Consider the following 12,492-nt stretch of genomic DNA (forward strand, 5'->3'; position numbering starts at 1 on the left):
GAACATGTGACATATGTCCAAGACATACTGTGACAAAGAGGCTTCTGAAAAGACTTCAGTCTCAAAAGAGAAATCCAGAATTATCTATTACATGTAATGAAAACAAGCAGCTCTATGAATGAAGAATATCTTTCTCAAAGAAAACCACCAAAGAAGATTGAGCACAGTCCACAGCTGAAGCTCCACTTCAGTTTTATCAAAGATGGCAGGCAGTAAAACATGAGACATACCTTCATAAATAGCAGGATCATAAGTTCATGTGAGACTTGACCCAAAGCCCTGCTTAAAGCAGGTTCAGTTAGATCAAGTTGCTAAGAGTCTTGTCTAGCAAAGCCTTGAAAGGTCCTTTTCAGGTCCATTTCTGCAAAACTGCTTTACAACTGGGTGGCCCCAGCATGTACTGATGAATGGCACTATTCCTCCCCTGGTGCCATCATTGAATATCATGAGGTTTGTGTTAGAACATTTCTTCAGCATGTCCAGGTCCCTTTGAGCAGCAGCTCTGCCCTCCAGTGTACTAAATTGCTTTTTCCCCAAGTTGGTGTTCAGTATTATGTCTCTTCTCTTTTCCACTGTTAAATAAGATAGTGTCTACTGTTCAAGAAGACATCATAACCTATAAGTTAAAATTATCAACAGAATAGAATAGATTAATAAATACAATCTTTTTAATATTATGCTTATTGATTTTCATTAAGTACAGTTATACTTCTTTTTGGAGAGGTTTAGACAGAAGTTAGTTTTCTGAGAGTAAGACACAGCATTGAAGGTTGCCTGGAGGCTAATTGAAAGTATTTTGTGCTAAAGAGAAATAAATTGTTTCTGTACTATAATGACAGATAAGCCATAAAGTTTATTGAAAGTTGAAGATCATATACATGAATTTTGAAAATGTTTCAGTTAGCATAGATTAAAGTCCTGCAAGGTGGTATCCTATACAGTACATTATCTGTAAAAGAATATTACTTTTTTCATATAATGAGCAAAATGAATGCATCTGAGCGAATGTGATAAAAGTTGATAACGGAATCAACCAAGATTCTCGATCTGTAAGAAACCGGCTAGCTTCTCTAGAAAAAATTAGACCATCCCCAAAAGATTTCTGCTTCACAACAGAAGTCTGCAGTGCAGGAAGCATAGGAGCAATCTGTTCAACATGGGCAGATTTGGTGGAAAAGTTATGCTATAGACTGATGGTGCCTGATCCTCAGGGCTCCTATGTTCCCAGTCTGTTGTTTTAGAGGGTTGAGACAGACTCATAGTTTTCAATACAACATTGTAAATTTGCAGTATACACTTCCCATATTTTACAGTGTCCTATTAAACTTTCTTTATTCAGTGCCCAAGGAAACATTCATAGAATCAGAATCACAGATTATGCTGAGTTTAAAGGGACCCAGTGGAGAACACCCAAGGAGTCACAGCATGTACCTGCGAGCATTGTCTGAATCCACCTTGGACTCAGACAGGATTGGTGCTGTGACCTCTTCCCTGGGGAGCCTGTTCCAGTGCCCAATTGAGCCTTTAGTCAGTTCCTCTTACTAGCAATAAAGTTTCCAACAATTTAGCGTTTAACATTTCCAGTTTCCACCAGTATCTTAAATAAATGTCTATAATATATTTTATCTAACCTTCATGTTGCTGAATTTTATTTTCTTGTGTGTTTGGTTTTCTTAGATAGTGTTCTTTTGTATTTATCTATTTAGCTCATGTCTGTATGAGATATTGTCAGGCTGTCTCTATGAAGCAGTGGTTAAGTACTTGTTGTGAGACATTTCTGACCTTATAATCTAAGAGTTTTTATTTTTTCAACAGTTTTCTTTTAATTCTATCTGCTTTTTTTAAACATTTCAGTTCTACAAAAACTGACATAATTAATGAGTCATTTCAAATATTTGTTTTGCTTGAAAATTTAGTATTTAGGAGTCTTTGAAGCTGGTATCACTAAAACAATTTTCTGAAACAGATGGCTAACACTTGGGGTGTGATTATAAAGCAGAGTGTAGTGTCATGTTGATAGATATATTTGAACAAGCTCAACTATTTGGAAGTCTCCAATTAGTTCACCCTATCATATGAGTTTATATACATCCAGCTCCTGAAGTAGCTTGATTATATAACATGATCTCAATGGCCTTAATCTTTTCCTTTTTGGAAGAGCAAAAGTGTCAAAAAAACCCATATTTTCCATTTATTTTAACAATAAGTAAATTTTAAAATTAATTTCATCCCATTGCTATAATTTTATGTATGAAATAAAGCAACCAGCATTGCTGAAGTGTCAGTTGACAGCATCTGTAAGCAAAAAATATTGCAGGGCATTTATTTGGAAATTTGTGTAGGTGTCTTTTACATGCATAAAAAAGAATTGCGTCGAAGTATTAACTATGAATTTTAATTGAATTAAGTAATTGTCCTGTTACATCAGTGTTGGTATTTTATCTTTTACATGATAAATTTTTCCTCTTGCTCTGCTGGACATTTCTTATTTTCCTTAAGATTTCCAAAATGAATAATAACTTATTTTTCATTTTCATAGGAAACCTCTCTTTCCCTCTAGACAAACAAAGCTAAGTGCACTTGTCCATCCTTATCACACCACTAGTTGTTTAGTAGTACTATGTGTTAGTAATAAAAAATTAATTCAAAACTACAAAAATGTTTTGGAACTGTTGTGCGAGAAATTTAAAAGATTTATAATGAAATCTGTTTTCTAGCAGGTGTCTATAAAGGTAGCTATATTTTAGTGATGATATCTACTCCCTTTTCAAGTGCAGCTTCTGTAGGTTGATAATTTCTTCATCCAACCAGTACTGGGTTTCAGCCACAATTCAGGTTTAATTTCTGAATTCAATTTAAATGTTGCCTTTCTCTTGCTACATGCTTACCAAGGGCTCCTCTGCAGTCAGGCTACCTGGATTAAACCCAACAAACCATAACAACATCTTAGCTTTCATATGTCCACTCTCAAATCTGCGGATCCACCGTCCTGCTGCTCAGTTTTGCACTATTGCACTCACTGTCACAGAATGCCTTCAAGGAACATAAAAGAAACTTGGTAAAGTTTCAGAAGATGTGTAATAACAGAAGTTATTTTGCTCTCTTTTCTGTGTTAGTAGTTGGACAGTGATGTAAACTCTGCAGACTGTTAGGGAAGCATTTGAATTGTGGTTGTTTAAGTGGAAAATGAGGATGTTGTTGATACGTGCACACCCTCTATTGGATGTGAATTGTTCTTTTCAGTTCTGGTAGATTTCAGCATCGCTGCTGTGTTACAATGGTAGCATTACTGGAGAAAACTCTAAGCTGTTTTTCTGGCCTAGTTTCATATGGAGATTGAGGTTTATGTAATGAAATTATGTCTGTTTGCCACTTTTACTTCCTTGTGGCACCTTCTTGTCCACCAGAAAACTTTGTAGCTTTTAGGAGCAATCATAAAAAATCATAGAGACAGTTAAGGAAATTATATTTTACAAAAGTATTTCACTTACTAATTATTAACCTAACAGGTTACAAAAACACTGAAAGGAGGTCATAGCTGTAAAGGAAGATTTTTCTGGGCACAAATGTGTAATACTTCATTATACTCATTATGTTAGTTTCCATTTACTGTGGATGGCAGTTAAATTTTTTTTGCAAAGGGTAAAATATTAAGATTCATTAACTTTTTCCTTTAGAAGAAAATTATGTGTTGAAAATGTTGATGCAGTGTTGCAAAAATGATTGGATTTTGGAAAAAAAAGGTAACAGATTTTTCAATTCAAAAGTACTCACTTGACCATGCAATTAATTGTAAGTTGGTGAAATATATATATTTTGGTTATGGAGAATATAAACTTGTAAAAATACTGGTATGAAGTAATTTCTGTGTTATGTGATGTACAGCAATAGCTGTGAAAAGTAAAATCCAACATTAGGTAATTTGGATTTTGAATAGGGAATTAAGGCATCCCAAGTAAAATACAATTCAGTTTTGAATTCTTTCAGGGATCTAAATAAATTCATAGGTTTATTTGTCACTTTTGTATATGAAATACTCTTCCATTTACTCAGACATCTATCAAGCAGATAACTAGAAAATTACTAGAAAATGTCCAAGCTTTTATGTTGGGTTTTTTTCCCCCCTCAGAACACTATCAACTCTATGTTCCTGAGTCGGCTCAAGTTGGATCAGCAGTTGGCAAAATCAAAGCAAATGATGCAGACACTGGTTCAAATGCAGACATGAAGTACACAATTATAAATGGAGATGGCTCTGGGGTATTCTCCATATCTACTGACAAAGAAACAAGGGAAGGAATTCTCTCTCTGAAGAAGGTAAGCCATAGAAGATGTAAAATTTGGGTGAAAATTCTGCTTTTATTCCCAGACTACTTGAATCTTGACACAGAAAGTTTATCTCTGGCAATGAATGTGTAATTCAGTTTGCACAGACTGTTATTCTTTGATTTACTTTCCAGCTGGTATCTAAATCATCCAGTATTGTGCTAAAGACTTAAAATGTTACTCGTCAAAACTATTACAGAGTTATCATTTATATGAATTACTTATACTTGCCCCAGTCAATTGAGAGTTCTCATGTAGGTTTGTTGATATTGAGTCTTGTAGATACCAATTATATATACCCATAGACCCTAAAAATTAAAAGTGAGTGTATATTCAAAATTGCTTATATGTATTCTGGTCTTGATTAATGGTTAGAGGAATGAAATCCTGAGAAAATGTGAAAAAAGAGAATAAATAAAAACTATCATAGAGCATGTAATTTTTTTTTTTTTTGCTTCTGAATAGATATATATGTATTTAAGATATTAAAAGTAGTTTCTAACTCAATGAAATATTATTTTTATAATTCATAAGGATTTTAAAACATCTCTTCCAATATCTTAAAAAGCTTTAACTCAGTGTCTTTTGTAATGGTTATGTAATAACCACCTTTTTCAACCAGATAAAAGTAAACTGTCTTTTCTGTACCACTGAATTATTTTCTGATGGCCTTGTTGTAGCTAAACCATAATCTGTTATTTCTTCTTCAATATGAGCATTGTACTCTCACCATGGCTGCTGTTCATTAACTACAACATTTATGCATATTCAAAACATGAAGTAGAAAGGAAGAATTTGAAACACAATGAAATACACAAAATCTGTTAAATCACATTTCTTACTGGTTTTGACAGACAAAGTAGCTTCAAAAATTTTTTCACTATGATTTAGAATATGACAAAAGCATATGTTGCCTGTTCTTGTACATAAATATGACAGTGATTTAAGTCATTTTTACATCAAGACAAGAAGAGGTACATTTTGCTTAGGTAATGTTATATTCCAGTTGAGCAGAAGTTCGGCACTTAAAGTTACACAAGTTTGTGTGAAATACCTCCATTATTTCCTAAGATAATGTATCCTTTTGTACAGTATATAAAAAAAGTCTTCTTGTTTGGTTTTTTTTTTTGTTTTTCTCCCTTTTTTACTCAGATCTTGTATACAGTTTAGCAAGTATATTATATTCTGTGTACTGTGATTGCTTTTAATTTAGATTGGGTTTCAGCTAAATTTTTTGATAGCCCACTCAAAACAGATAATCTAAACTAAGGACAAAATTGTTCTTAAGTTTTGTGTATCAGATGCCAGTGCCTTCTATAAATGTAGAATAAAATTATTTGTCCTCTAATACTTCTCTAGAAGCATTTACAGTAGAAAAAGTCATAAATAAATATATTATTTTGCCTAATTATCTGAAATACTCATCAAAATATTCAAACCTCACTTATGTGAGATTCTGATGCAAAAATAATTTTTTTCAGTGCCTCAGTTTAGTCTTTTCAACAGGTATGCAAAGGCTCTGAGTGTTAGACAGAATCTCTTCTTGTCTCATTCTGGGCTGACCCAAAATACCCAGTACTTTAATTATCTTTCGTATTGACAAACCTCTGGAGCCATTCTTCAGTCTCAAAGATACTTTATTGTCTGATAAAATAGCTACATAAAAGAAAGAGTTTGTGTTACCACAGGACTTTGTGTCATTCCACATATGTTTTCTGAGTGATATTAACTTTCCTGTAGAAATTAATCCAGTCATTGTCAGTATAAACTCAGTTTTCCAAAAAGACATCAAAGTTACAAGTTGCAGTACTATTTTAAACCTGTTTACTCTTAGAATATACATGCTACAGAGAAATGAAAATCACTATTCAATATTTCACTGCTCATTAATAAAAAAATCATAAATCAAAGAACATCTGAGTTAGAATTTATTAAATTTATATTTCTTTGTGAATTAATTTGAGTAGCATACTTAGCTCTCTTTTTATATATAGTAATAGACTTACCAATCTATGGTACATTTCCATGCTTTTAAAATGTTTTATTTTTACATTTGGGAAAGGGAAACAGAGAATGTAAGGTCCCAAAAGTCTTATACTGTTAGAGTTCAGAGAATGAATTAATTGTCCTTAAGTACACAGAGGAGAAATTAAAAAATACATAAAGCATATATAAATCCTGACCAATTTTTCTTATATATCATCAGTCTAATTTATTGTAGATTTTATCTTCAAAACACTCTTTGACAGTGATGAATCATATATTGAGCTCCTCATATGTCTTGCCTATTGTACTACTTTTCCACCCTTTGGGTGACAGGAGATGCCAGTTTAAACTTGGATTTTGTTAGGCTGTCAGATCCACACAGAATGATGCTGGTACCTGTGGAATTCTGCCATGTCATAATGTCAATAAAAATTTTGATTCTAAAAACCAAAAGTCCATGCATATGCAACTTCTTTTAATGATATGACTGTGTTTTGAGACTGTTTGAAACGGACTGCATCTGCAGCCTTTCCCTCAATCACTAGAAGGGTGATCTGGATGACCAGACATAAAAGTTTGTGTCTCTTACAGTAAATGAGAAGTTGCTTTTTTTCAGTTGAGGATTTAAGACATGCCAAAAAGAATTTTAATATCCCTGTTGCTGTCTATAAAACTTCTTCATTAAAAATGTGAAGTTAATTTAATTCAGGATATATCAGCCTCTACCTTTTTCAGGATTTAGGATTTATTGATTAAAACCAAAAGGTGAAAAAACCCAGACCGTTTACGTTATCATGAAAGCAGAATCTGAGGCTCATTCTAAACCTTGGGTTATTTTCAAAACTGGTACCTTTTCCAATACTCTGTTGTAGAGAAAAACTGAGTCCATCCTGCTTCATGTAGATATCCATCTACATACAAGGTGTGGCAGTGACTGCCAGAATATCAAAAATACCATCCCTTTCTTGTAACACGAAGAAATGTTTAAGTTAAACAGAAAAGATGCTGTTAAACTGGATAAACTGGAGAACAGAATGGCCCTGAGAATTATTTTTTTTCTGCCAACAGCCACTCAACTATGAAAAAAAGAAATCATATACACTTAATATAGAAGGAGCAAATACTCACCTTGATTTTCGCTTTTCACACCTGGGACCATTCAAAGATGTAACTATGCTGAAGATCATCGTTGGCGATGTGGACGAACCTCCGCTCTTCACTATGCCTTCCTATGTCATGGAAGTTTATGAAAATGCAAAGATTGGGACGCCTGTTGGCACAGTAACGGCACATGATCCTGATGCTGCAAACAGTTTAGTGAGGTATAGTAAATCCAAATTATATGGATTAATTTTTCAAACATGAGATTGAATTTCACAGGCTTAAAGTTTAATGAGATCTGGAAGGTATGAAGACTATTTATTTTACTACATAAAGGGAACATAGGTCAAAAGAGTGTCATGATCAGTCTGTATGGGTTAGATTTAGTGACATAACCTTCAGCCTTTCTTTGGTTTGCGCTATAATTATGTATGTAAATTTCCCATCGCTGGTCTGAGCAAAGGTCTGATCTCCCAGCGGTATCCTGCCACTAGTTGTGAATCTGTTAAGGATTATAGCACCATTTTTCTCTGTCTGTCAGTATTGTGCTGGCCCTCTGCACACTTGCTGCATTGTAGTTGTCCCAGGTGTTTGTGCAAGACAGCAACAGCTTTAGATACATCTTTCTTTTTGAGACAGGCAGGATCATTTTTGCAAAAGTTTGGTTTTGGATGAACCCAATATTTCGTAACATGCTTCAGCTTTAGTGGATCATCAAAAAAATCAAATAGTTGCAATAATGAATTTTGTGGAACAATACATGAACTTTATGTGTCAAAGGTAGTAGTAGATTTTAAGTTTCCAAAAAAATGTACACGAAAACATTTTTGATGCTATTCCTTTTTATGACATAATGGTACAACGTTTGTAGAAATTTTATTATTATATCCTTGGAAAGCAGTTTTTCTTAAGATAATTGGGCTTATTTAGTCTCCTGACTGGGTTGAAATCTGCTGGGTATGTGTAATAGTCTTGGTAAGATTAAACAATTTTTTCAGAACAATGAAAATATCAGGGTTTTATGGTTCTTTTGTGCTAATAGTCTAAGATTCAAAATGTTCTGTGTCAGAGAATCAATATATGCAATTTCTTAGTGCAAGTTATTGCCTTTGAAAAGTTGCCATTATGGTATTTGTGCCTAAATTATAACATAAATAATAAAATTTTGCTAAAAATAGCTGCCAAATGCTGATAGCTTTACTACTATAATTCTGAAGCTACTAACACAGTCAGACTGATTACCATCATGGAAGTTTGGAGTAGGAAGGGCAAGTGCAGATTTGATTAGTTGGTCCATAATTCAACTGTCTGCTGCCCGTGACAGTTTTGTCTAGAAAGAGGTAACTCTGGCAAAAGGGAAGCAGCAGCATTTTGTACAAAGGCTGGGAAGGCCAGAAGTAGATTTTCTGGGAGAAACAGGCAGTAATTTGGAAATGGAGGGATCAGAAAAAAAAATATTTCCATATATTGAGCTTTTTGGATTTGTCCTGTTCTTTTCCAAACCTGAATTTGCAACCAGTGATGGAGGACAGAATATTATCTATCTATATTATTCACATAATTGAGGGAAAAAATTGTCCGTACTTTTGTCTATCCTGTTTTCCCCTCCATTGACATATATTTTTGAGTTGTTCTTTCCATCTCTCTCTGTCTCAATGGGGAAAAATATATAGCACTAACATAACATACCAAACCATGAAGATCTGAAGGGAACCAGCTCTCACTTAGTTACATGTTGGTGGGGTTTGGCAAGGGCAGTGTCAGCTCAGATATCCTTGGCATTATATTGTGCCCAGGTCCACCCTCTAGCCAGGCTTTTTCCATCTTGGTGGAACTGACAGTAAATGTCATTTGTGAGGGTGTGGGCTTTTTATGAAGATGCTGATTCTGGCCTGAGCTAACACATTGCTGTATGAGACTCTAGACAGGCACCAGGCTGGGTTGGTGTACCCTCAAGTTTTCCTTGACCTTCCTCCTGCGTGAACAGAAAGGTTGGTCTGATAATGGACAGCTTTAATCCCCTTTCCCTTACCCCAGCTTCATACAGAAACACTAATGTGATGCAGAAGGGCTTTGTACTGTTTTGAGATCTGTCTACAGCTTGGGAAACTATGGGTTGGAAAAGGTGTGACCTGAGAAGCAGGACAGACTGCATGGGCTGAGCTGCTGCTCCATTTGGAGGCAGGGTCTTGCCCAATGCTCCACTGACAGCAATGAGCAAAAGGAGCAGCTCAGAGGCAGCTGTATTTCTCAGAAGCATCCATACAGGGCGCTTATGGCCTTCTGTGCTGCTTTGCAGGAAGCGTCTCCACTGTTTGTCTGAAATCCTGGTGAGTCTGAAAGATAGTCGGGGGGTAATGAGATCACATCTCTTCTTTGTTTCCCCAGAATTGGGGGGATTCCCCCTAGTTCATTGAAAATGAAAATAGCGATTATAAAAATGTAACCAGGCAGATTCAATGTAACTTTCTTGGAAAGCAGAGATCACAATCTCCAGGGAAGACAGGTACAGACAGGACTTGCCCTGCTGATCTCTGTGCTGCAGGGGAGTTACAGAATAGCGCTTCTTTTCCAAATGGCTCAGATACATCTCCAAATACTGTGGGGCTACAGGACAAGATACAGAGCAGCGATTTGCTTATTAGTCTTTCCTAATCCACTTGTGCATCCTTTCCACTTTATGAGGACACTCGCTGATGTGTATGAGATTGATGAAGCATTTAGGCCCACACAGTTGAAACCATATCACTTTGCTGTTCAGCTGCTAAAAGAGATACAGTGCTGTGATTTGTTCACTGTCCAATTAAGTAACAGTTTATTTTGATGGCAGGAACAATTCTTGTATACAGAATAATCGTTGGAAGTGTAGTTAAGGTAATTAACAGTGCTGAAATCTTTTTACGAAGTTACTTGAACACAAAAAAAATAGCAACAGCTATTCCTCTCAGTAGAGGGAGACAAAATGGGTTTTGTCCTTATTTCCTCACTGCAATTTCATCACAGTGATTTCATCTTGTCCCTGAGCTGAGCAGTCTTCAGAGGGCACTGGCTTTTTGCCAGTGCTTAGACTTGTGTTTTAATCTTTAAACCCCTGCAAAGCAACCTCTGTAATAACTAATGTAGCTAATAGCAGTGGGGTCTTTTTATTCAGTACTTATCTGATTGGCAGTTTGGACTGTTCTAAGGGGTTTTTCTTATTAAGCTGATGGATATTTTTTATTCTTTGAATAGATAGAAATGTATTTTCAGAGAAATTTTTTGAGTTCTCTGTTTTAGAGTAAGATTATTATTCTAATGAAATATGAAAAGCAAGATATAACAGGAAGCATAAGAAAGAAATATATTACAACTTCATCATGTATAAATTTTAAATATATAGAGTTTTTGAAGAGTTTGAAAATCCCTTAGAAATTTACTTTAAGAATTGTTTTCTAAATCAACAGAAACCACCCTTACTTGTAATTCATTCACAGGTATTACTGCCTTGTTGGAGCATTTATGAGAAACTAATCCCCTTTCATTGCTTTGTGTCAAGTATTCTGCTTCCATACTCATATTTTTTGTTGCTTGAAAAGGACAGGGTTAAGTCACATCTCATAGTAATATCTGATGTGCGAGGGGGTCTTGAAAGGTCTATTCCCACACAATATGGAAGAAAGGATGACTATTACATGCTCTAATTACATTTTTTTCTTAGTCTATGATTCATTTTAAATCTCTCTATATCTACTTAGAAATTATATTTTTTCCCTGAAATCATATACAGAAGACTTTCATGGAGATTAGGGGTGAAAACAGCTTTTATTTAATTGGCAAGGCACTTATGTGCATTGAGAGCAGCCCTTGGCTGTTAGTGCTGCCTCAGGGCTGCAGCAGCACCTCTTGAAACCCTGACATCTTCCTGTAGGTGGTGATTCTTGGGTGGTAAGGCCACCGAGCCGCAGCACATACTCCAGATGATCCCTGGAGCTTTCCGACTGCATCTGGTCTGTTTCCAGTGGAATGCTTTTCAGAAACAATGCTGCAGCTGTTTCCCAAGCCACCTCCAAGTCAGTGATTCAGAAAAGAGCAAAGACTTAGTTTTAAGATCATGACACTTTCTGTAACTCTGATATAATAGTGAAAGTAGTTCCATGGAATAGACCATTTCCCCCAGAATAACTTCCCAGTTTGATCATGTACTATGAAGGCCTGAAAGCCTTTATTAACATTATACTCTTGAAACAGTAGTGTTTGAGAAATAAGACATCCAGTCATAGAAATACTGTAATATCAGATCACTCCTCTGAGTGCTGCTTTGTCATTCAGCAATACAGAAGGGAAACCACTGTTTTGAGCACAAGTGATAGGACCTCTTCCCCCTCTAGTCATTTTTTTACACCCAATTATTATGTTTAACATAGGTTGTTTGCATTTCTCAGAGGAATTGTTCTTTTGCTGGTATCTAACAGAAAACTTCAGGAGAACAGGGTAGGGGCCCTGATCAGGCCTCTGCTTGTGACAGTAGTGTCAAATAATTAGAAAGATAAGTATCTTCCCTTTTCAGAAGGTCTACAAGTGCTTGCTTAAAAACAACTTTGTATTTTTTTGGTCCTTGGAAGATTGATTTGTTATATTAATACGTTGTAATTCAAGTAAATTTTTTATTGGACCTTAACCAGGCTGTAATATAACTTACTATAATGTATTTTAGTCAGAAGGATTGATCAGCTATAGGAAACAGAAGTCAGAAAAAACACGTTTTGTTTTGGGTTTGATTTTTTTTTAAATTTTGTGTTAAAAATTAATTTTAAAATCTTTTAAATTAATTTTGTCCTAAAACTGTTGACTGTTAATTTTGTGCTAAGATGGTGAAGAATAAAAGTACAACCTCAGCTCTGATCCTGGCTTCTCACTTTTCTAATGGTCCTATGGTGTTGCCTTAAAATGGATGATATATCATAATGGTTATAATACAGGTATATACTAATGAGTAAAAAACTTAATTTTCAACACAACACCTTGTACATCAAAGCTCTAATAAATAAAGTTCCCTTGTCCTACTTTGATTTAAATTGAAAAACTTCTCTTTCCTTCTTT

At 35.1% G+C, this 12,492-nt stretch overlaps 1 protein-coding gene across 1 annotated transcript in view; it reads left to right on the plus strand.

The window, feature by feature from the left end:
- The window catches only part of CDH18 (cadherin 18), a 246,804-nt gene that overhangs the window by 192,814 nt on the left and 41,498 nt on the right, over positions 1-12,492 (plus strand). The window contains exons 7-8 of the mRNA XM_069005894.1: positions 4,130-4,317; positions 7,381-7,634. Coding sequence (XP_068861995.1) covers positions 4,130-4,317; positions 7,381-7,634 — 442 coding nt within the window. The remainder of the gene's footprint in view (positions 1-4,129; positions 4,318-7,380; positions 7,635-12,492) is intronic.

Source organism: Aphelocoma coerulescens, chromosome 2, assembly GCF_041296385.1.
Source record: "Aphelocoma coerulescens isolate FSJ_1873_10779 chromosome 2, UR_Acoe_1.0, whole genome shotgun sequence".
NCBI classification, from domain to species: Eukaryota; Metazoa; Chordata; class Aves; order Passeriformes; family Corvidae; genus Aphelocoma; species Aphelocoma coerulescens.